Source organism: Ipomoea nil, unplaced genomic scaffold (assembly GCF_001879475.1).
Source record: "Ipomoea nil cultivar Tokyo-kokei standard unplaced genomic scaffold, Asagao_1.1 scaffold0937, whole genome shotgun sequence".
Classification (NCBI taxonomy): domain Eukaryota; kingdom Viridiplantae; phylum Streptophyta; class Magnoliopsida; order Solanales; family Convolvulaceae; genus Ipomoea; species Ipomoea nil.
In genome coordinates this window covers 787497-814656 of record NW_017617365.1, presented here as the reverse complement: position 1 = coordinate 814656, position 27160 = coordinate 787497, and the positions used below count along the sequence as shown (strand labels likewise).

Sequence of the window (27160 nt, the reverse complement as noted above, 5' to 3'; positions counted from 1 at the left end):
CGTATGCTCAAAGCACTCATACGGATCAGGGTCCTTTTGAAGCGTAGCTCGCTATTAAACAAGCACAAACAATAATATGATACTTAAATCCGTAAAATATGTACAAATAATAATTTTTAATGTTAAATGTATTACCAATGCGTGAAAGTGCTCAATACTTGATCTAGATCCTCTGGTATGTCGGGAACATCCCGTACCAGGCCCGGCTACCTCACTCATCCTATTTTTGCGTGCTTGCTTAGATTTAGCTTTCACTTCAGGCCTATCCCAATATGCCTCCCAAATGCGCCATGTATCTTCATGTACACATTCTGGCTTCCCAGCTGATGTCCGCTTCTTCTTCATTTTGGAGACCAAATCTGAATAGCGTGTGGCTGCTTGTGTAAAAAACGCTTTACGAACTAGAGTGTCAATGGTCGCATCCCACTTGTAAAATTTCTGTAACATTACAAATTTATCAAATATATGCAATATCATCCATAAATAACATTCTAACTTCAAGAATCAACCACAATATTTTCCAAAACATATTATTCTGAATTTACTTTAAATTCTTCAAAATATGATTCCTTATACTCATTAGACACCGTCTTCCAAGTATACCCATCAACGAAGATCCTTTGCATGAATATTTTTTTCATTGTATTTGAACATGGGTGAGAAGGCATTAACCTGTACATATATATATAAAAGATTAATAAAGATAAAAAATAATATACACATTAATGTAAACATAATATCACATTTTTACCTCCCCTCCTCCACATGAATAATAGGCAAATCACAAGCAGTAGATGATCCTGCAACTGATGAGGATGTGGGTGGCGCAGTAAAATCTAATGGTGATGGAATCGGTAAGTCCGATGGTGAACCAACAGAAGCAGGTGACACAATAGGTCCAGATACCATAGTAGGAGTAGGTGCCACAATAGGTGCCACATGAGATGCACCTCGTCCACGTCCTCTTGTGCGTCCACCTCTACTACCACCTCGTGTCATCTAAAATAAATTCAATATAATTAAATATAATATAATAAAGTTAAATAACATATAAATATCCTTTCAAAAGAAAAATAACATACAAACTATCAATACCATTATCACTATCTCCTATTTCTGAACCTCCACTTGAGTCAGCTATTTCTTCCTCTAACTCAAGTTCATCTTCGATGTCACCATGTTCCTCATCAAATTCTATTACCCCACCATTTGAGTCATTTAAATGCAATGGGTCTTCATCTATTTGCATGAGATCATGATTGTCTGTAGTTTTCTCTTGAAATGGTGGAGGTATTTGTGATTCTTCCGTAGATATAGACGATTCAGGAACTACTATTTCAGATCTCGCTTTAATTTTGCAAACAGCCCACCAATCAAGCTTGTCGCGCCGCAAACTTGGGTATGTACAATAATAAACCTGAGCGGCTTGCATTGCTAGAACGAATGGTTCATAGCGATTAAATCTACGCTTATGATTAACTTCCACAAGTTTATACTGAGAATGAACCTTCATGCCCACACTTGTCGGGTCAAACCACTCACACTTGAATAATATTGTCCTCTTGACTGGTAAGCCTGGGTACTCTACTTGTACAACTTCTACCAACCGGCCATAATAATCACTTTCATCTATACTATAGTTTATTCCTTTTATGCAAACTCCACTATTCATTGTTTCTTTAGCTCCACCATAACTAATGGTGTGAAATTTAAAGCCATTCACATAATACCCTGAATATGTATTAACACATCTTAGTGGCCCTTTTGCAAGATCCTTTATAAATTTGTTTGAAATGTTATTTGAAGGATCATGTGCCTGTATAATACATAATATAAGTGTTAAAGTTTATTAAACAATTTGAAGTTTAATATATATAATATACATACAAGTCTTACATAGTCATTGAACCAATTTGCAAATTCATTTTCCAATTTACCATCAATGGTAGTACTGGAAATGTTTGGTTGACTCCTCTTTAACTCCTCAATATAAACCCTTTAAAATAAAAACAATAAGTGGGTTAACATTTATAACACATTGCATAAGAAAATTGAACAGAAGTGAATTCTTACTCAATAAATGACTCCACTTCTGAACAATTTAATAACACATAGGTTTGAGCAGCTTTATACTCTTCATCTGTCATATATCTCGTTTTTGCTTTGCCAAATGCTCGACCCGGATACTTGAATATAGAAAGAGTTTCTTCATGTTCATCAACTCTATATTCACTACTATCCGCATTTCGAGGCACATTTCTGTGCTTCGTGCTAACATGATCCTCAAAATAGTATGAACAGAACGATGATGCTTCTTCCACCAAATATGCATTGGATATAGAACCCTTGACCTTCGCTTTATTTTTGACATTATTTTTCAATTTTCGAAGATATCTAAACACAATTATAACGTATATAAGTGACAGTGTTATTATATGTTTCAAAACAGATAACACAACTAATAAAAATTATACCTCTCAAATGGATACATCCACCTATATTGAACTGGACCAGCAATCTTTGCTTCATAAGCTAAGTGGATTGGTAGATGCTCCATAGAGTCGAAGAAACTAGGAGGAAATATACGTTCAAGTTTACATAGAATGAGAGGTATGTCATTCTCAAGCTTCGTCATTTCCTCAACTGCAATTGTAGTGGAAGTAAGGTTCTTAAAGAATAAACTCAACTCTGTAAGAACTTTCCAAACATTTAGCGGGAGCAACTCACGAAATGCAATTGGTATTAACCTCTGCATAAACACATGACAGTCGTGACTTTTCATTCCAAACAACTTCAACTTCTTCATATCTACACATCAACTCATATTAGATGCATAGCCATCAGGAAATTTGAGATTCCTAACCCATTGACACAATGCTTCCCTTGCGGGTTTGTCAAGTATGTAACAAGCTTTTGGGAACTTTCCAGTCACACCGTCTCTCTTCAGCTCAGGCCGCCGACAATAATCATTCAGCTCTTCTCTAGATTTATATGTGTCCTTTGTTTTTCCAGTAACATCCATTACTGTGTTGAACACGTTATCAAACACATTTTTTTCTATATGCATGACATCCAAATTATGTCGTACCAAGTGTGAACTCCAATATGACAAATCCCAAAAAATACTTCGCTTCTTCCAACTGCAAGTTTTGGAAATTAATCCATTAGCGTCACCTGCATCCAATTCAGTGACCTTTTTAAGGCCTAAAGTTTCAATCTCTGCAAGGATATCATTTCCTGACCGAACAAGCGGTGCCTCAGTTGTAACCGCTCTGTTATTAAAGAACGCTGTCTTATTCCTGCGAAATGGATGATTCGGTGGCAAAAATTTTCGATGATTGTCAAACCACGATTGCTTACCACTTTGTTTTAGGGTAAAGGCATCCGATTTGTCCATGCAATATGGACATGCTAACCTCCCAGCAGTGCTCCACCCGGATAACATAGAATATGCAGGAAAATCACTGACTGTCCACATAAGGGCAGCTCGCAGCTGAAAATTCTGCTTCTTTGAAATATCATATGTTTGAACACCGATTTCCCATAATTGGTTTAACTCCGCAATAAGTGGTTGTAAAAAAACATCTATCTTCTCTTTCGGATTTTTTGGACCTGGAACCAATACGGTCAAGAACATATACTCCTCCTTCATACACATCCAAGGAGGCAAGTTGTACGTTGTTAGTATCACAGGCCATGAGGAGTATTGTTGTCCTGACTGTCCAAATGGTTGAAAACCATCGGTGCATAGACCTAACCTAACATTTCGAAGTTCAGATGCAAAGTCAGGATAAATGCGGTTAAAATGCTTCCAAGCAAGCGAGTCTGAGGGATGACGCATGATTCCATCTTCAACTGAATTTGCATGCCACTTCATATCATTTGCTGTAGCATTAGATGCATACAACCTCTGCATTCGAGGAACAAGAGGAAAGTAATACATTTTTTTGTATGCTACATTAGTTTTCTGTCGTTTTGTTGCACCACGAGCAGTTTGTTTAAATCGTGGGTGGGCACAAAACTTACAGGTTGTCATATCTATATCTGACTCCCAATATATCATGCAATTGTTCTTGCAACAATCAATCTTCTGAACTGGCAATCCCATACCCCGTAATAGCCTTTTGGTTTCGTAGAAATTGTCAGGAACTAGATTATCTTCCGGAATAACTTCTTTCAAAAGTTCAGTGAATTGATTGAAACATTTTTCTGATATGTGATTCTCTGATTTCAAGCTCATAAGTCGAGCTACAAGAGACAACTGCGAGTGTTTTTTACTCCCAGGCCACAACTCTTGATCTGCAGCTTTCAGCATGTCATAAAATTTTTGGGCCTCGGGATTTGGCGTTTCTTCTATTTCATCCACATTAAATTCAGGACCAGCAGCATCCATAACCATTGTATGGAAAGCATTAGATGCTTCTTCACTATCCATTTGAGATGGGCCACCAACATCTGGATCAACATCTACGCTCACATTACACTCGCCCTGGAAGCGCCAAACATAGTAATCCGACACAAATCCATATTTTGCTAAGTGAAATTTCACGGTAGGCACATCTAAATATTTGGTGTTTTGACACTTGCGTTGATTACATAGACACTTAATTTTTTCCCCGTCCATCCAACTACGTTGACTAGTAGCAAATTGGATGAAAGTTTCAAGACCAACCAAAAACTCCTCTGTGAGAAGACCATTTCTAATTCGTGTATACATCCAATGACGATTTGAACTCATTGTATTTATCACCTATATTTTTCAATGCTACATTTCAATTAAAAAAAAAAAAAACTACACTTGCAAACTTGCATATTTTAGCCGAATAAAACACTAATGCCGGTACCCACAGGCGGTTTAGCCGGCAAATAAAGAGATTGAAATAAACAATCATGCATATTTTCATAAACCTCCGGTACCCACAGGCGGTTTAGCCGGAGAAAACACATGTGCCGGTACCCACAGGCGGTTTAGCCGGCAAATAAAGAGATTGAAATAAACAGTCATGCATATTTTCATAAGCCTCCGGTACCCACAGGCGGTTTAGCCGGAGAAAACATAAGTGCCGGTACCCACGGGCGGTTTAGCCGGCAAATAAACAACAAAAGAAAAATTTTTTAGTTCACTGCTATTAATTCAAATCAGTTGATTAGATTACTATGTTAGAGATTAAAACTTTTTGGCCTTGGTTTTTACCCTCCAGGCAACTCCTTGTTCTACCTTAAGTACTAAAAAAGATGCAAGATAGCAGCAGCAATATAGTTTCCTCCTAAAAATTTGCAACTCTCCCTCTCTTTTCTTATTTTCTTGGGGAAAAGAGAATGGTATGTAACACACAAATCAATCCATGAGTATAAAATTTTGTGTCTTTAAACAAATTCTAATTCTAATTTTTTACTTCCTACTGTGTTTCTACTCCATAGAAATACATTTATCATTTTCCAAATCAAAATTAATATCCTGCGTATTTGTTAATTCAATTAACATTATTTTACTTCCTACTGCGTATTTACCAAACAAGGCTAATCATTCATTATTTTAAGCAAAATATTATTTGTTTATGAAATCTTATAATTCAATTGCATCCATGTAATTGAATTTATGTATCTATTTCTGTATCTATTTCTGTAAAGAAGGGCAGAAAATTATTTATGTATCTATTTATGTATCTATTTATATATGTATCTATTTGACTCTAGAATTAATCAAACAATGTGTTCGGAGAGTAGATGAGGAAATTACCTTCGCAGTTGGAGAGCTTTCGCCGATTCGCCGTGGAGCTTTCGTCGGAGAGTAGAGATGCGGTGGAGCCTTCGTCGGAGAGCAGAGACGCCAGAGAGCAGAGACGCCGGAGAGCAGAGACGCCGGCTGTGGGCTGTTGCTGGTCGGAGGGCTGCGATATGCGAGAGAGAAGAATAAGGGCTTAGGGCTGCGCTATTCCAAACCCTTAGGACTTAGAAGAAGAATGAGTAATTAATTAGTTGTGGTTTATGAACTCTAGCTACGGATTAACATTCTCTCGTTATTTTTTATTAAAAGTAAGAGCTGCGACATTAATTAAATTATCATTCTTGTTCCTAGCGACGGATATCGATTCCGTCGCTATGAAACATTTAATAAAAAAAAATTTACTAAAATTAACAACGGATTTAATAGTCTGTCGCTATTGAACTCATATGAAAACACCTTGTGGACAACTTAGCGACGGACCGCTATATCCGTAGCTATTCAACGCATACGAACAAAGCCGTTTGGTCATCTTAGCGACGGATTTCACCGTCCGTCGTTACATAGCTACGGATCAATATTTCCGTCGCTATGTACTCTAAAGCCGTACTAATTCTAGCGACGGATATGAGTATCCGTCGCTAGACTTGAATCTCGAATACATGAAACTTAGAAAATAGCGACAGATGTTTAAGTAGGTCGCTAGTATGTAGCTAGAACAATTTCAAAATTAACCCGCGAAAAATTCGTCGCCAATCCGTCACTAATCCGTCACTAATCCGTCACTAAGTTTTGCGCCAAAAATTCCCGCTAAAAATAGCTACAAATTTAACGACAACACTCATCCGTCGTAATATCCGTCACTAATCCGTCGCTAATCCGTCGCTAATCCGTCGCAAAAATCCTATTTAACAAGAAAACTAAATTCCGTCACTAAATAGTCGCTATTCCGTCGTTGAATTAGCTACGGAATGCGTCCGTCGCTAGATCCGTCGCTATTTCAGTGTTTTTTTGTAGTGACACCTAGGGTTTTGAGCCCATATATATATAACACTATTCCATATGATTTCTCTTGATCCCTCCATTTTGCCTCCTTTAACCTTAGAAAACAAGAGTCTGATAGAGAAAGGGAAAAAAACAGTAAGTATCTCCTTCCATTCACCTCCTCCATTTCATTTCATCTTCCCAAACATTCATTTGTCCATCTCTGCTTTTCCATCTTTGAGGTTGTGATGAGTATAGTATGTGTTTATGTTTGTCTGAGGAAAAATAGGTGGTGAAGTTGGGAATCTTTGAAGAAGAAGATGAGGGATCCACACTAGAGAAGGCTAAGCTCAAGGTATAAATCATGGATTCCCAAAACTACTATTTTAGTATGTTAAGTGTTAGATTCTTGAGATTAGATGCTTAGAAATGTTAGAGAATACTTGTTGATGAGTTTATTGTGTGTTGATGATGTTATGTATTTGATTCATGGTTGTCTGGAAGTGTCCGTTGGAGCTCTGAGATGAGTTTTTGGAGAAGAAGACCACTGGTGCACACTGTCTGGTGCACTAAGTATGCCTTGCGGCCCTAGTCAACAGATCTAGGAGAGATCCGCTGGCTAGGATCATGGTCCAACGGACCAGAGTGACGGATCTCTCTGAGATCCTTCACTCTAGGCCGTTGCTTGGCGGAGCCAAGTGACAGGGCTTCTCAAGCCCCGTCACCAAGCTCCGCCAGGCCAAATCAGTAGAAGGCCGGGCTCTTTAAGGCTTAGATATGTGTTGTTTCGGACCGAGATTCGTGGGCCCGTGAGGCCTGAACACTCGGGCTCGTAACGATGCGCTAGTATGAGTTGTATTCGTTTGATTTTGAGAAGAAGCATGTTTAGCAGACAAGAATGAAAATTGACCTCTGTGTTGTTATTTGGCTTTGAATTCAAGGTTGTGAAGGGAAATCCTAACACCTAATTATATGAAAATTGTGTTATTTGCTTTGTTTAGCCCTTGAATAGAAGATTTGTTGAGTTTATTGAAATTACATTAATAAGGCAGTGCATTTCCAAGTTTTACAGTAAAAGATCATTTTGTCATATTCAAAGCTTAAGTACAGTAAAGGCTCAAAGTAAAGCCTAGGTTACATTTCAAAACCTTATATCGATCTATTTTGGAAAATCTCTATCTATTTGCATTGAGAAGCTTGCATGATGTCTAGATTACTAGCATGAGAAAAGAAGTTGCATGTGATATATATGCTATTATATAAAGTGAGGAAAATCTATGTTTTGGAGGTTCCCGTTAGGACTATATCCTTTCGGAAGAAAAGAGAAAGAAAGAAGTTATGAGATGAGAAAGAAACGGTCACAGAGGAACGACAGTTTATTTTTAGAAGTAACTTGGTCGATATTCCGAGTTACTAGGTTCGATACTACTCGCTAGGCTTGGAATCCTAGTTAGGGGGTGTGCACATTGAAAGTACGTTACCTGATTCCACAGAGTTATAAGAACCACGAGTACCGGTTCTGTGGGCGAGATGAGTATTAGGCTGGCTAGATTGCCGAGCCCGGATAGGTCCATTCACGATTCGTGAAGTTCCTACCTCCCCCACGAGTTTTAGAAAGAAAGAAAGAAAGAAAGAAGAGAAAAGTGAGTCAAGTGACTCAACAGAGATCCTCCACAGAAAAGTACTGCTTTTTAAATAAAGAGCGAGAGTATAAGTATATATTTATAGCATCTTTTCCTTGTTCACATCGTGACATAGCATATGTCCCATTTTGAGTATTTGAGAAGTACAGTTTTAATCGTTGTTTAAGTGTTAGCATGAAAGCATGACTTAACCTGATAAGCTTCAGTTATTTCATTATCTATCAGCATGACTATGAGAAGTGCATAGTAGATTATAGATAGTTTATATTTGTTTATAGCATGTGGATGTGCATAAGTATGAGTTAGGATTGAAAGCCTGATTACATGAAAATATAGGTTGCGAGCATATTAGAAGTATATAAGTATATATGTTGAGATCTTTGACTAAGTGTCTTAATTGCTTACCTTCATACTCGAGAATGTGTATGATTGCAAAACGTTTTCCAACCTATTTCTATAGTATTTTACAGGGTTGAGTGGTTTTATACTTAGCATTATTTGCTAACGCGTTTATTTTCTCCTATGTGATTTTATAACCCCTTTCAGGTGGACCCAGTACTTGAGAGCGCACGTGATCGAGTAGTGCGTAGTACTAGCTTTGGTAGTCATTAGCTCAGTACCCTTCTCCTGTAGTAGTTTTGTCGTGGGTTGTAGTTGGAACACTTGTTTTGATGGTGCTTAGACACCAGGGGTTGTTCCCTTGTTTTATGATTTTGTTGAGATTTGACTCTAGTTTTGTAGTTTTTGTTAGCCTGTGCAGTTACCGTGAGTGGGTGACTGTGGCGGTGACTATCCCCTTTAGTTTATTGCTATAGATTATTATCTTAGTTTACTTAATCTACCTTGGATTTATCCTGTTTAAGATTGTTTATATCGGGTTTTAGATTTTAGAAAAGGGGTGTCACAATACAAAATATTATCATGCACTCTAATCCTACCACACAAGACTAATATGAACGCACATTTCACAAAAACACAAATTCACCTCACTACTTCCCTAGGCAACTAACCACTCAGACCAATTCTCACCCAATATTAAATGTTTTTTCTTCTGTTAGTGGTCCCCCCCTCTATTTCTATTCAATTAATTAATAACTCAACAAATCCATCACAAACAAACTATAAATTTTTCTTTTATAACATTTACGCTGATTCACAGCATCCCACCTCTCAACCTTTTTGAAACCAACACAAATTTCTGTCTCCAACTACTAGTTTGTGGTCCCAACAGTATAATTTTCCCCCATTTGTGCATCCCTCCATTGACGTAACTTCTGCTACTTTTTCCTAAACTTAACACCATCCCCTCCTACTGTACATTCTTTAGAACACCCTCAGCTTTCCACCTTTGACTTCTAGTGCACAGACAACCAACAACTAATATTCTCTGCAGAACTGTGTAGTGCCTACCCGTGTATACGATATTATTAAGTTGCATTATAATCCCCAACTCCGTCTCTTCCCTCCGGAACACACCTCCACTCCCCCGGTCTCCCAGACACACCGCCCCTCCCACGGCCTCACATACACACCGTACCTCCTAGTAGCGGCGAATTTTATTTACAAAAAAACAAGCAACAAATTACAGACAAATTGCAGTTCCTACAATCGCATATTACCGGACAGTAGAGACGAAAGATTAAACAACCACACAATCGAAGGATGCACGCCGTTGACTTCGCCGAGGTGTTGCATCGGCCATAGTTTCTGATGGTGAAGTAGTCGCCTACTCTACAGGTTCTTGTTAGATTTTGCAAAGGTTTAGCTGAATTGACTATGGAAGGCCAAAATCTCACCTACAAAAATGCTATTAACCCTAAGGAATTTAATTGGGTTTTTCGCAATTACATTACACAACAATGCCACAATCAGATTACCATTTAGCCTTTTAGCCCCTACCTTTATTACTTCTACCGTTACTACCTATTTTAGTGGAATTTAAATCTCAACTTTTGTGCAATCTCAGCCGTTTAATTGTTTCGTCCGAAGGATAACAATAATCAACACTCCTCACCTAGGAAATGCACCACAAAAAATGCACACAAATTAGGTACGCATCACCAACAACACACCATTAGGTGTGAGTAAAAACACCATACAGTGTTCGCGAATACACCATTGGGGTTGGTGAGTTATATGGTGTATTTTTTGGGTCTGTTGTGTATTTTTTGGTATTTTTTTTGCATTTCGTTGTGGTGAGTTTCCCTTACACTGTTGGTGCATGTTGTTAACACTGTTAGTGTATTCTGAAATTCCGCGACACGACCACACCTAACAACATGACCACATATGAGCATTATTCTATATATATATATATATATATATATATATATATATATATATATATATATATATATATATATATATATATATATATATATATATATATATATATTGCAAAATCACTTATGAGCCCGTCTCAGAGATTTTCATCATTGAAATGGGTCAAATTTTTCATAAATATTACATTGTTTTCTCATAAATATTACACATTTCCTCATAAGTATTACATTTTTTTCTTATAAGTAACTCTTCAACCTCTAATATTATCTTTTGATTTAGAAGTTTACATTTTTCATCAAAACATACATCACATTTTTTCTCATAGGTAAGTAACAATCAATTAATCTATCTTTTATTAGTATTACAATTTTCTCATAAAGTAACTATTCAATCTATCTTTTTTGTATTGACAGTTCTGGTTTGAGTGATGGATTAGCTCTGTTGTGGAGAGCGAATAATACAGCGAGATTGATTAGTTATTCCACAAACTATGTGGATGTTGAGGTGACTATGCCGGGGTTTGAAAAGTGGAGAATGACTGGCTTTTATGGCTTTTCACAGAGGGGTCAAAGGAGAGACTCGTGGGATCTTATTCGTACCTTAGCTGGCAGATTGAATCTACCGTGGGTGATGATTGTAGACTTTAATGATTTACTTTATCAATCTGAGAAGCGGGGTGGAAACCCTCATCCTCTGAGTTTATTGCATGGGTTCGGTGAGACTATAGAGGAGTGTGGATTAGCGCAGATGCCAATGATGGGATATCCGTTTACCTGGGAAAAAGGAAAAGGCACACCGAATTGGATAGAGGAAAGATTAGACAAGGTTTTGACTAGCCAGAGTTGGCGTGAGAACGTGCCGGATGCTAGTGTGAAAAATATATTAACCCGAAAGTCCGATCATTCTGCTCTTTTCCTTGGGATTCTGAATCTTCGGGAAAGGACGGGTGGTCTGAGAAGAGGGTTTCGTTTTGAGATGGCATGGCTGCACGATGAAGGATGTAGGGATGTGGTGGAGAAGGCATGGAATGAGGGCGCAGGAAGGGGGTTGCAGGAATGTATCTCTATTTGTGGAAATCGTTTGTCGCGTTGGGGAGGAGAGCGTTTTCATAAGTTTGGTGAACGGATCAGAAACCTGCGGAAGGAACAATTGCGTCTGAGGGGGTGTAATGATCCGGTCTCATTAGCTGAGTTCCAACGTTTAGAGGAGTGCCTATGTCGTATTGAGGCCCAGGAGGATACATACTGGAGGTAGAGAGCCAAGCAGCATTGGCTTAAGAACGCGGATGCTAATACGAAATACTACCACAGGTATGCATCTCATCGCAAGAAAAAGAATACTATTTTAAAAATTATGAATGATAGTGGGGATTGGGTGGAAGGTGAAGCCATGAGGAATGTTATCTACAACTATTATAAGACTATCTTTACCTCCGACTCTCCAAGTGATAGTGGGGAATTCTTTGGAAATATAGCCTCTCGGGTAACACAAGTACAGAATGAGTTGCTCTTGCGGCCCTTTGATGCTGGTGAGGTAAAGAGTGCTCTATTTTCAATGTTTCCTGACAAAGCACCAAGACCGGATGGAATGAATCCGGTTTCTACCAGCATTTTTGGGATGTAGTGGGTGGTGATGTATCGGCCTATATTGTGAATTGTCTTAATACTCGCTCGTTTCCAGCTCGCCTAAATGATACAAATATAATATTAATCCCTAAGAAGAAAACCCTAAGATGGTCTCGGATTATAGGCCGATAGCTCTGAGTAACGTGGTATACAGGATTATGGCTAAGGTTATAACTGCCAGGATGAAACCGCTTATGGGGGATATTATATCTGACACCCAAAGTGCTTTTATTTCTGACAGGCTAATAACAGATAATATTTTGATTGCTGCTGAGGTTGGACATTTTTTGAACAGAAAACAATGTGGAATCACAGGATGGGGGGCTTTGAAACTGGATATGGCAAAAGCCTATGACCGAATGGAGTGGCCCTTCTTGCGGAGTATGATGTTAGCATTGGGCTTTGATGAAATGTGGGTGGATTTGATAATGCTGTGTGTGACCTCAGTTTCATATAGTATTCAGGTTGGTGGAACACGAAGTGACCAGATCATGCCGACTCGTGGATTGAGGCAGGGTGATCCACTGTCACCTTATCTCTTTATTATTTGTGATGAGGGACTTTCATTGCTACTACAGCAGGCACAGTTGAGAGGAGATCTACATGGGTGCAGAGTAGCTAGGGGAGCCCCCCCCTATATCCCACTTATTTTTTGCAGATGACAGCTTACTCTTTTTTAGAGCAACTGCGCAGGAAGCCAGTGTGGTAAAACAGTGTTTATCGGTGTATGAGGAAATGTCTGGGCAAGCAGTGAATTACTATAAGTCAAGTATTTGCTATAGTAAGAATACGCGGGATTAACACAGAGAGGAGATTGCCAGTATTTTGGGAGTGGTTCAGGCTCCGAATTTTGGGAAGTATTTAGGACTTCTATCATTTGTGGGCAGGAATAGGAGAGCAGTTTTCTCATATATTGATGATAAGATTAGACAGCGGATTGGGTCCTGGAATAAGAAATTGCTTTCACAGCCAGGTAAGGAGGTCTTATTGAAAAGTGTGGCACAGTCTATGCCCACTTTTTCTATGAGTGTCTTTTTACTACCTATGAATACTTGCACAGCCATTGAGAGAGCTATGAATCGTTACTGGTGGAGATCTAAGGATGATCAGGGCATCCATTGGAAGGCATGGGATAAATTGTGCATCCCTAAGAAATATGGGGGATTGGGCTTTAAGGAGTTGCATGCCTTTAATTTAGCTATGCTGGGGAAGCAGGCCTGACGTTTACTTACCAAACCTGAATCATTGGTTTCCAGAATATATAAAGCCAGGTACTATCCTAAAGGGACATTCTTTGATGCTTGTATAGGGAATAATCCAAGTTACTGCTGGCGTAGTATTATGGCTGCACAAGAATTAATTTGTGGGGGAGTCAGACACAGGATTGGAAATGGGAAGGGAACTCTTATATGGGATCATCCATGGCTTCAGGATGAAAATAATGCGAAAATAATCACTGACAAACCACCATACTTGGCGCAGGCAACTGTAATGGGATTAATAGATCAAGAAGCGACGGCCTGGGATCATGATATTTTAACTGATATTTTCATCCCGGAGGATGTGACACGAATATTGAAAATACCTGTGTCACCAGATTATGAGGATATGTGGTATTGACATGGTGATATAACAGGAGAATACTCGGTAAAAAGCGGTTACAGGCAAATAGTGGGAAATTATGAACAGACGACAGGGATGTTTGATAAATGGCCCAAATTATGGAAGCTCAAAGTACCCTCGAGATGGAAAACATTTTTATGGAGAGCCTTGAATAATATATTGCCCACAACAACGAACCTCATTATAAAGAGAGTGGAGATTAGCCCAACATGTGCTATGTGTGGGATTATGCATGAGAATGTTATGCACTCTTTGGTTAGATGTGATTATACAAGGAACATATGGGCACAATCTCACCTTCCAATCCCCAATACTATCACAGATATTTTCCATGCTTGGTTTAATGAGATATTAAATATTCTAGAAGATGATGGAATTATTTATGCAGTAGGCCTACTATAATATATATGGCGAGCGAGGAATGGAGCTGTGTGGGATGCATACTTACCCAGACCACAAAAGATAATTGCAACTGTAACCGCAGCGATCCGGGCATGGCAAATTGCACACCCTGACCGCCCGCAACAGCAACACGCCCCGCGTGGATTGCCCACGGCAACCTCCGAGCAGCGCCAAGGAGTGGCACAACAGCCTGCCGCCGTCCCGCCCACAAGCCACACGGCTGCCTCCCCACGGAATAAATGTTACTTTGATGCGGCCTTTTTTCATGCCACAAATAAGACCGCTGTTGGGGCAATTGTCCTAGACGAACAGGGATCGTATATCACAGCTCTACAGGCGCCATTGATAGACTACTTCTCCCCGCTTATGGCAGAAGCAATTGCATGTAAAGAAGTGTTATCCTAGCTATGGGATCGTGGAGAGAGGTCGGTGGACATACTAACGGATTGTTTGTTACTACAACAGTATTTATCACAAGCGAAGGATACACCACGTTCATACCTCGGCTATGCCATTGACACCTGCAGAAACCGGATGGTTTCCTTTGATTATGTTTCAGTTAATTATGTTCCTAGATCGGATAATTGTTTAGCACATATTTTAGCCACTTCGGCCTTTAATTATTCAGCACCTATGTACTCGGACAATTTCATATTTCCAATAAATGCCGGCTCTTTTAAAAAAAAACTATTCAATCTTAAAATTTAATAAATTGATTTAAAAGTATTATATTTTTCCTCCAAATATTAGACTTCCCATCATAAGACACAAACAATTTATTCATAATTAGTATTACATTTTTTTACATAAATATTACATTTCTATTTTAACATGATCGATTTCATAGATAAAAATCCGAGAGATAATCTCATAAGAGACTCACCTTATATTTATAATATTAGAATCCTAACCAGCAACCTTATGGAATAATATTATTACAAAAACTTATTTGAAATGAATATTAAATATGTAATACATTTATATTAATAAGTGTACGTAAATGAAGGTTATACCCTTTAGTATTTATGTCCGCTTTTCCTGTTATTATTTTTTTTTTTTTTACATTATGCTAATAATAGTTATATTATACAATATTTTAGTAAAAAATATCCAATCGTTATAATTTCTATTATCTTCTTTCAACTATTGTTCCCATTCACATGCATCTACTATATATATATATATATATATATATATATATATATATATATATATATATATATATATATATATTATCTTCTTCAAAAGTAATAATATATAGACTACATTATATTGGAGTAGTATATAAGTTATTTCTTAAAATATAAATATAAATTTCTAAAAATGGTTTACATTATTATTATTATTATTATTATTATTATTATTATTATTATTATTATTATTATTATTATTATTAGTATCTAAAATTTAAATAAATTTAAGATTTTAATATAGAGTACCAATATTGATATCTATTTTTAAATATCGCGCATAGAAAATACTAATAAATAATAAGTATTGATTAAAAAAAATGATGCAAAAAATTTCACAACGGAAAGATAACACTATCGAAGAAAAATCTAGCATAAAAATAAGATCTTAACAAAAGTCAACCAAAAGTCCCAATAATTGCCTTATTGACTGGTCTAAATAATTGGTTTTAGGGAAAATGACATTTTTTTCCCCTTAGTTATATGCTTATAGCACTTTTTTCCCCTCAATTATTTATGTAAGCATATTAGCCCCCTCAATTATCCTAAAAATGGTGCTTTTCCCCCCTGATATATTAAATTGACATTTCTATCCTTAAAGTAAACATTTTATTTATTTTACTTCTCCAACAAATTATTGCGTATACGTAGGGATGACCACGGTTCGGTTTGAACTGAACCAGACACTAAAGCAATCGAATTAAAAGTTTCCGGTTATGATTTAGATCTAAAACCCAATATTTAGATGTCAATTTATTAAAATTATGTATAAAAAATTTGAATCTTGAACCGTAAACCGGCGGTTCCGGATCCGGTTCGCGATTTTGAACTGTCTTTATCTTAAAATTTTAGTTTTTATTTTAAAATAGTCTAAATTCAACAATAAATGTATTTCATTTTTTTTAGTTCGGAACATGAACCGTCCGTTCCGGTTCACGTACAATTTTAATAAACTCTAAATATTGGGTTTCGATTCTAAATTGTAATTGGAATATTTCGGTTTGGTTGCTATAGTGTTTGTTTGGTTTGAACCAAATTATGATCATAATTTATTGGAGAAAAAAAATAAATGAAATATTTATTTTAGGGATAAATATGTCCATTTAACATTTCAAGGAAAAAAATAGCCACTTCAATAATTTAGGGGAGAAAAATACTATAGGTATATAACTCAGGAGGGAAAAATGTCATTTTCCCTTCGTTTTATTTTAAAATGGTTAGAACTCTAAACAAAAAATTGACCAATAAATATAAGATAAAAATTGACCCAAAAAAATAAATTCTCAAAAAAATCATATTGCGAAAATAATATTTAAAAAACAACACGAAACACTGCACGAACAAAACTTTTGTTTCTATATGAAACATCTGTCCACTAATCAAGCAAAACTCGTGTTGCTACTTTCAACGTGTCATTTGTATCATTTATCAATTTCAATTAACCATAGAATATATTTCAAAATAAGCGACACTTTCCAGACTTGCAATCGTGCTTCAATTTTCAATTTTGGGAATTTAGTAAACAGTTTATCAACCAACTTTTTATTTATTTAATTAAATTTATTTGTTTAATTTGGTCAAACAACTAATTGAGAGTTTTTTTCTTTCTGTCTTTGACCGTTTTCTAGCTTTATAAAGAATAATTTTAATTTTCTGATCTGCGACTTCCGCTCTTTCCTTCGCAAGCCATGCAGATGGCAGCGGAGGCGCCTCTAGCCACCATGGCGGAGGCGGATGAGTGTTTTTGTTGTAAACCTATATATATAATGGATTTCCTTCTTGCAAAATAGTGTTTTCTTTTAAAAAAATTCATCAAATTCAGTAATATTATAAAAATATTATCTTGGTTCAATGGGAAACAAATTTACACTAACTATTAAAGTAAATTAGGGAATGAAAGGAAAATGTATTATAATTGTATGTAGCTCGTAATTTATACCTAAAAGTGATTTTAATTCCAAAAAATTTAAGGAAAAAAGGTAAAATAAACCCTCGAATATTACCTGAAAAGCCAATTAGGTGCGTAAACTTTTTAAAATTGTAATTAAATACACTAGTATTTTCACCCGTGCGATGCACGGAATGGACTTGTTGTAATATATTTAGAATATTTTTACGGCTCTGTTTGGCAGAGCTTATTTAGGAGCTTATAGCTTATTTTAAGCTACTAATAAGCTATAAACTCTGTTTGGTAATATTCCTAAAATAAGCTCCTAGCTTAAAATAAGAGCTTATTTTAGAACGTTACCTTAGGTAGCGTTTCAAAATAAGCTCCTAGCTTCCTAACTTTTTTTTTTTCATCTTTATCCTTATTATTTTAAAGAAATGACTTCTTTTACCCTTCCCAATTAAAATCCTTTTCTCTTCTCCTTTTATCAACTTTCACAATAATAATAATAATAATAATAATAATAATAATAATAATAATAATAATAATAATAATAATAATAATAATAATAATAATAATAATAATAAGGACAATTCCACGAGAGATCACTTATCTTTCCTGACAATTCCAAATTTAATCTTAGACTATAGTTATTAATTATTACGATTTATTCTATGTTATAATTCTTACGTTAATATTCTTACTATTATTATTAACACTTAATTACTTTTAGATATTATTTTTACCACTTATATTATTATAATTATTATTAGATTATTATTATTATTATTAGTTTCTTTTCAAATTTTGTTAGTATATAATGGCCGTGAGGCACACAATAATAATATAACCATAATTAAATATTCTTGTATTGTATTTCGTAAATCACAATAATAATATAACAATAATTAAATATTCTTTAACTCTAATAGTCTTCTAAGATTTCTATTATCATCATTAATTATTCTCTAATTTACCATAATTAAATAATTTGACCAATTATAAAGAGAGATTATTAAATACTGTACGGGACAATTTTTTAATTAAAAATTTTAAAAATTCATTAATAAAACATAAGGTTCTCAAAGTTTTTTTCTTAGAAACAATTTAATAAAGCATTATTTTTAGAAATTAGTGGGTCAAACCGCCTATGGCCGTTTGCGGTGGATAGATCTCAAAAAAATACGCGATTTCAAAAAAACATTTGTCAAAAACAGACAACAGAGTCAAAAGTTATGCCTTGCCGAACTTTTGACACATCAGAACTTTAACCCCGAATTATTGTACGAATGGGAAAGTAGAAATCAATATATTTTATTGGGATGAGAGATTTTTTAAGAATTGGACGGAAAGTTAAAATTTCAGGATTTTGTTATTATATATAGTATAGATTAGATGTGCAAAGTTAATTGTATTACACTATTTTATAATTTTAGAATAGAATTTTTACCAAGAATTATTGAACGAATGGGAAAGTAGAAATCAATATTTTATTGGGAAGAGAGATTTTTTAGGAATTGGGCGAGAAGTTAAAATTTCATGATTTTGATATTATATATAGTATAGATTAGATGTGCAAAGGGAATTGTATTACATTATTTTATAATTTTAGAATAGAATTTTAACCCAGAATTATTGTACGAATGGGAAAGTAGAAATCAATATATTTTATTGGGAAGAGAGATTTTTTAGGAATTGGGTGGAAAGTTAAAATTTCATGATTTTGTTATTATATCCAGTATAGATTAGATGTGCAAAGTTAATTGTATTACACTATTTTATAATTTTAAAATAGAAATTTTACCCAGAATTATTGAACGAATGGGAAAGTAGAAATCAATATATTTTATTGGGAAGAGATATTTTTTAGGAATTGGGTGGGAAGTTAAAATTTTAGGATTTTGTTATTATATATAGTATAGATTAGATGTGCAAAGGGAATTGTATTACATTATTTTATTTTATGCATTCAAAAAAAAGTATTACATTATTTTATAATTTTAGAATAGAATTTTTACCCAGAATTATTGTACGAATGAGAAAGTAGAAATCAATATATTTTATTGGGAAGAGAGATTTTTAAAGAATTGGGCGGGAAGTTAAAATTTTAGGATTTTGTTATTATATATACTATAGATTAGATGTGCAAATTTAATTGTATTACACTATTTTATAATTTTAGAATAGAATTTTTACCCATAATTATTGAACGAATGGGAAATTAGAAATCAATATATTTTATTGGGAAGAGAGATTTTTTAGGAATTGGGCGGGAAGTTAAAATTTTAGGATTTTGTTATTATATATAGTATAGATTAGATGTGCAAAGGGATTTGTATTACATTATTTTATAATTATAGAATAGAATTTTTAACCAGAATTATTGTACAAATAGGAAAGTAGAAATCAATATATTTTATTGGGAAGGGAGATTTTTTAGAAATTGGGCGGGAAGTTAAAATTTCATGATTTTGTTATTATATATAGTATAGATTAGATTTGCAAAGTTAATTGTATTACACTATTTTATAATTTTAGAATAGAATTTTTACCAAGAATTATTGAACGAATTGGAAAGTAGAAATCAATATATTTTATTGGGAAGAGAGATTTTTTAGGAATTGGGCGGGAAGTTAAAATTTCATGATTTTGATATTATATATAGTATAGATTAGATGTGCAATGGGAATTGTATTACATTATTTTATAATTTTAGACTAGAATTTTAACCCAGAATTATTGTACGAATGGAAAAGTAGAAATCAATATATTTTATTGGAAAGAGAAATTTTTTAGGAATTGGGCGGGAAGTTAAAATTTCATGATTTTGTTATTATATCCAGTATAGATTAGATGTGCAAAGTTAATTGTATTACACTATTTTATAATTTTAGAATAAAATTTTTACCCAGAATTATTGAACGAATGGGAAAGTAGAAATCAATATATTTTATTGGGAAGAGAGATTTTTTAGGAATTGGGAGGAAAGTTAAAATTTCAGGATTTTGTTATTATATATAGTATAGATTAGATGTGCAAAGTTAATTGTATTACACTATTTTATAATTTTAGAATAGAATTTTTACCCAGAATTATTGAACGAATGGGAAAGTAGAAATGAATATATTTTATTGGGAAGAGATATTTTTTAGGAATTGGGTGGGAAGTTAAAATTTCATGATTTTGTTATTATATATAATATAGATATAGATATAGATATAGATATAGATTAGATGTGCAAAGGGAATTGTATTACATTATTTTATAATTTTAGAATAAAATTTTTACCCAGAATTATTGTACGAATGAGAAAGTAGAAATCAATATATTTTATTGGGAAGAGAGATTTTTAAAGAATTGGGCAAGAAGTTAAAATTTTAGGATTTTGTTATTATATATACTATAGATTAGATGTGCAAATTTAATTGTATTACACTATTTTATAATTTTAGAATAGAATTTTTACCCATAACTAGTAGTTGCACCCTTGCGATGTACGGAATGAATTTGTTGTAATATATTAAGAATATATGAATTGATATATAATTATTTAAATTAGAACATCAAATATTATATAGTGCAATTAAATATATGGTTTGGATCGTTTATATATTTTGATGTTATCATTGCTTGAATTTGTGCAAATAATTGGTCAAATTAATAACTAATGTCTAGATGTATGCATACGGTGCTATAATTTTGAAGATTTAATTTATCATTATTTAGAATTTTCATAAATTAGACAAATGTGTTCGTTCTCTAACAACTCAGTTATAGAAATGAATTGGTATCCTTATTCATTTGTATGGAAGATATATTTTTCTGTCTAGATATATAACAATTTTTTCATTTAAACAAAAAAACTGAATATCACCGATTATATTTACACATTATTGAAACTTCTTTGTAGACGACATTGGTAGTGACAACACAATCTTGTTCATCTTCGTTTAGAGCTAACACCTTCAATCTATCAGGACGGATTACTTGGATTAAAATATATAATGGTAGAATATTACTCAATTAGTTATCCTTTTATATTTGCAGTCAATTAGTGATATCAGATACATTTTCAGCAAATTATTCTTTTTTATTTTCAGTCAATTAATCAATTAGTATACCAAATGCAATGATATTTTTACTTAATTTGCTTTCCATTTTTAATTGATGATGTAGATATTGTTATTGAAATATTTCCGTTTCATTTTTAATTTACCTTTACTATTGTTTAAAATATGCATTTACTATTGATAATGTAGAATATTATTATTGCAATATTTTCTTCCAATTTTTAATTTTCATTCCATTTTTAATTAAAATGCAATGATATGACCATTTTTTTATCGAGCATTTTTTATTTGCAGTCAATTATTAATATTCATTTCCTTTTATATATTCAGTTAATTAGTAATATTAGATTCATTTTCAGTCAATTATTATTTTTTATTTTCAGTCAATTAGAATATAGATATATTGATATTTTTACCTAATTTCTGTTACATTTTAATTTGATGATGTAGAATATTATTAATAAAATATTTTCGTTCCATTTTTAATTTACATTTACAGTCAATTACTATTTGTTTGGATTATTATTATTATTATTATTATTATTATTATTATTATTATTATTATTATTGTTGTTGTTGTTGTTGTTGTTGTTATTATTATTATTATTAACAATTTAAAAAAAAATTGAGATTGACAAATTCACCAAAATTTTAACAAATTCGTCATTTTAACAATTTATCTTTAATCAAAACACCAAAAATATTATTTAATAACTTAGTAATTTGCTCTAAACTGCTAAAAACTAAAACAACACATACATTTTGGGTTAATCTTTCCCAACCCACTAATAATAAATAAATAAATAAATAAAAACTAAAATAAGAAGACAAAGCTAATGTTTCTTAAATAAGAACCTTTTAACTTCTCAATACTTGCAACATTGATGGGCAAACAATTATGTTTGTACCTCTTATATATATAGAGGAGCTCAAGAGCTCATCTTTTCAAACATTTTCAATGTGGGATCAAAATAATCACATATCATTAACAAAGGGAGCCCGTGGCTCCCCTTTGTCTTCTTCTTCTTCTTCTTCTTCTTCTTCTTCTTCTTCTTCTTCTTCTTCTTCTTCTTCTTCTTCTTCTTCTTCTTCTTTTTTTGTTAATTTTAATTTTATTTTGTATATAGTTTTATTTGGATTATTATTATTATTGTTGTTGTTGTTGTTGTTGTTGCTGTTGTTGTTGTTGTTGTAATTTGATTATTTGGCAAATTCGACAAAATTTTAACAAATTCGCATGTTTAACATTTTATATTTAATCAAAACACCAAAAATATTATTTAATAACTTAGTAATTTACTCCAAACTGCTAAAAACTAAAACAATACATATACATTTTGGGTTAATCTTTCTCAAACCCCCTAATAAATTAAAAAAAAATTAAAAAAAAAACTAAAATAAGAAGCAACTAAAATAAGGTTTATTAAATAAGAGCCTTTTGACTCGTTAGGCTTCAATAGGTTGATAAAGTTTATATGAACAGATATTATATGTAACAGGGTCAATCAAATAGTGGATCGTTATGCTGTGCATCCGTATGCACCATGCATAGTGCATACGGATGCAAAAACGACGTCGTTTTATTAAAAACGCGCATCCCACTTTTAAAAAAATTCAGTTTCGATTCCCCTCAACAGCATTATGGTGTTCATTCATTCTGGAATTTTAGTTCATAGATTCTGGAATTTTAATTCATAGATTCTGGAATTTTAGTTCATTGATTATGGATATTTAGACGTGAACTGAAACTGATTTTTTTTTTCATTCATGCTGGATATTTAGTTCATACATTATGGATATTTAGTTCATTCATTATGGAATTTTAGTTCATAGATTCGGGAATTTTAGTTCATAGATTCTGGAATTTTAGTTCATCGATTCTGGAATTTTAGTTCATCGATTCTGGAATTTTAGTTCAAATTATGCACAATATAATGTTGTTGCTGGGAATCGAAACTGAATTTTTTTTTTAAGTGAGACGCATTTTTTTTTTTTTAATAAAACGACGTCGTTTTTGCATCCGTATGCACCATGCATGGTGCATACGGATGCACAACATAATTTGCCTCGAATAGTTATGCTGTGGAACCGTGTCCACCTTGCAAGGTGGACACAATTCTATGTTAATAATTACTGAACTATATGTTCATAATTATAAAGCTATATATTCATAATCTTTGAACTTCATATTCATAATTATTGAACTCTATATTCACAATTACAAAACTATATGTTCATAATTACTTAATTATTATATGTTCATAATTATAAAGCTATATATTCATAATTTTTGAACTTCATATTCACAATTATTGAATATCTATATTCATAATTACATAACTATATGTTCATAATTATGTTCACAACACTATGTTCATAATTATAGAACTATATATTCATAATTATGAACAATTTTGAAACAGTGTCTACCATGCAAGGTGGACACGATTTCATAGCATAATTTGTCGGGTCAATAGTATACTCAAAAATAAAATAGGAGCCTTTGGACTTCTCAATACTTGCCCACATTGATGGTCAAACAATTATGTTTGTAAGAGGAGAATTTCTCCTCTTATATAGAGGAGCTCAAGAGTTCCTCTTTCCAAACATTTTCAATATGGGATCAAAATTATCTAACATCATTTACAAAGGGAGCACGTGGCTCCCTTTTGACTTCTTCTTATTATTTTTAATTTTAAATTTAATTGTATTTTGTATATCGTTTTTTTTTTTTTTTTGGATTATTATTATTATTATTATTATTATTTGTAATTTGATTATTGATAAATTCGTCAAAATTTTAATAAATTCGTCATTTTAACATTTTAACTTTAATTAAAACACCAAAATATATTATATAATAACTCAGTAATTTGCTCCAAACTGCAAAAAACTAATACAACACATACATTTTGGGTTAATCTTCCACAACCCCCAGTAATAATAAATAAATAAATAAATAAATAAAAATTAAAATAAGAAGACAAAGTTAAAGCTTCTTAAATAAGAATCTTTTGACTTCTCAATACTTGCCCACATTGATTGATAGGCAAGCAATTATGTCTATAAAAGGATCATTGCTCCTCTTATATAAAGGAGCTCTCTCTTTTCAAACATTTTAAATGTAGGATCAAAATGATCCCACATCATTTACAAAGGGAGAAGGTGGCTCGCATTTATCTTTTTTTTTTTTTTTTTTTTTTGTTAATTTTAATTTTATTTTGTATATAGTTTTTTTTTTGGATTATTATTATTATTATTATTATTATTATTATTATTATTATTATTGTTGTTGTTGTTGTTGTTGTTGTTGTTGTTATTGCAATTTGATTATTTGGCAAATTCGCCAAAATTTTAAGAAATTTATCTGTTTAACATTTTATATTTAATCAAAACACCAAAAATATTATTTAATAACTTAACAATTTGCTCCAAACTGCTAAAAACTAAAACAACTCATATACATTTTGGGTTAATCTTTCTCAAACCCCCTAGTAAATTTTTTTTTTTAAAAAAAAAAAGTTAAAAAGAAAAACTAAAATAAGAAGCCATTAAGATAAGGTTTCTTAAATAAGAGCATTTTGACACGTTGGGCTTCAATAGAATATTATTATTGAAATATTTCCCTTTCATTTTTAAATTTCCTTTACTTGATGATGTAGAATATTATTATTGAAATATTATCGTTCTATTTTTAATTTCCGTTCCATTGTTTAAAATTGTGAAAAATTTATGACATAATTGTAATTCGATGTATTATACTGTGTAATATTATCGTGAAAAATTAAAATGCAATGATCTAGTCATTTTCTTTTTCATTTTAGTCAATTATGGATCATTTTTTATTTTCTTCAATTGTTAATATTCATTTTTTTTTCCAATTAACCTAATTTATGTTCCTTTTTCCATTTTTAATTTCCAGTCAGTTTTTACTATTCATTTCTTTTTCTAATTTACCTAATTTTCTTTCCATTTTTAAGTGATGATATAGAATATTATTTTGGAATATTTTTGTTCCTTTGTTTTTTTCCATTCATTTTTTAATTTACCTTTACTATTTATTATTGTTTGAGCGGGAAATTAAGTAAATAGATTTTTATTTTTAATTTTAGTATAGATAATAGATAGATTACCATGTTGAAATAATATTACTATATTTAAATAATTCTTTATTCAATCGTAGCATATATATGAATTGGTTATATTAACATAATATTACCATATTTATACAATTTTTTATTACAGATTATTTGCTAAATTAAAAATTATTAAATTGTTAAATTATACTTAAGATAAATAACATACATAAGATTACCAATTATGTAGTTATGTTATTAGCGAATTAATGTATTTTATAAACGGTAATACTACACATAATATTTGCATACATTCTTCCCATAATATTAGCATACATAATTCTACACGATAATACCTAATTATTATTTTGTAACACCATACATAATATTATCATACATAATTTTACACAGTAATACTATACATAATATTATCATACATAATTTTACACAGTAATACTATACATAATATTACCATATTAAAATAATTTTACATCCAAGAACCGCAAAACTAAGAGAAAAACAATGGACTCGAGATTAGTTGATGTCAAGGCTTTTAATTTAAAGCCATATAAACCCGTGCATGCATACTGTACGTACTTCTTTCTCAAAATATTTTTCCAGCTGGTTATCTGTTTCAGGAATATTAATTGCATTTTTATTTAATTATATTATGTATTTATGTACCAAGACTATGTGGTCTAATGGTATCCGGGTTGGACTTTCATTTGGAAGGTTGTAAGTTCAAGCCTCAGTGGAGGCGTTATTAGCTCTTTGTGTTTCAGTAGGTTGAGAAAGTATATGAACAGATACTACAATGTAATAGAGCTAGTAGCATTCAAAAAAAAAATATTATGTATTTATGTATTCTTTTTTCAAAACAATTACGTCATTGAAAATTAAATTGGGAAATATTAAATAAGCATTAATTATTATGAGTTTTTTTTATTGTTCAACAGACAAAAAAAAGTTTTATTAAATTATATATATATATATATATATATATATATATATATATATATTAAATAAATTAGAAATTATATAATTTAAAAATGATTAAATTGTGAAATTATACTGAAGGTAAATATTACTAATTATTGTGGCAAAATCAGAACCACATTCTTATTGAGAAGTGACAAATGCCTATTACATAACAACGATGAATAATATAAGAAATGACTGATTCTAATAGAAATAAATATACAGAATTATAAATGATGTTTAATCTTTGAATAACTATTTCAACCTAGATTTTCAACCTTTATAGCTCTTAACAGATCCCTCATTATTTGAATCACATTCCTGGTTAGACTCAAAATTTTTAATAGGACGTTGAGGCACCTGTCCATCCAGAGAGTCGTGAAAGGTAAAAAATAAAAAATAAAAAAAAAAAGTCAAATACATCAATAAAGTAATACAAAAAGCAAAACAATGTAAGTGAGCAATAAATAACATCTTCAAAGAAATCATAATCTTTTTTGTCGTAAATATGTGTAGAGGAATCTGCATCCTTCAATACTCCCACAGTGGTTCTATCACAAAACTGCGGCATATACCTATGAGTAGTAGTTTTGTTTCTATACATATTATAAAGCACAAAAAATCTATTAATTCGATAAACCCCCCTTCTTTAAATTTCTTCAGCCACTTTTGA

General features: G+C 32.4%; 2 protein-coding genes and 1 long non-coding RNA gene across 3 annotated transcripts; 1 reads left to right on the top strand and 2 right to left on the bottom strand.

Moving 5' to 3' along the window:
• Nucleotides 1-995: 995 nt before the first annotated feature.
• LOC109179592 lies at nucleotides 996-2823 on the bottom strand. Its single transcript, XM_019329094.1, has 5 exons — nucleotides 2475-2823; nucleotides 2074-2394; nucleotides 1897-1996; nucleotides 1083-1816; nucleotides 996-999 (listed from the first exon to the last, which is right to left on the bottom strand). Exons 1-5 carry the CDS (start codon nucleotides 2804-2806, stop codon nucleotides 996-998), a joined length of 1491 nt encoding a protein of 496 aa, XP_019184639.1. The 5' UTR covers nucleotides 2807-2823.
• Nucleotides 2816-4738, bottom strand: LOC109179591. The gene has a single exon (XM_019329093.1). It carries the CDS (start codon nucleotides 4736-4738, stop codon nucleotides 2816-2818), a length of 1923 nt encoding a protein of 640 aa, XP_019184638.1.
• A 281-nt stretch (nucleotides 4739-5019) lies between these two features.
• LOC109179621 lies at nucleotides 5020-26086 on the top strand. Its single transcript, XR_002053945.1, has 4 exons — nucleotides 5020-5118; nucleotides 5980-5981; nucleotides 8590-8598; nucleotides 26074-26086. It is a non-coding gene; the product is annotated as an uncharacterized LOC109179621 (long non-coding RNA).
• The last annotated feature ends 1074 nt before the right edge of the window (nucleotides 26087-27160 follow it).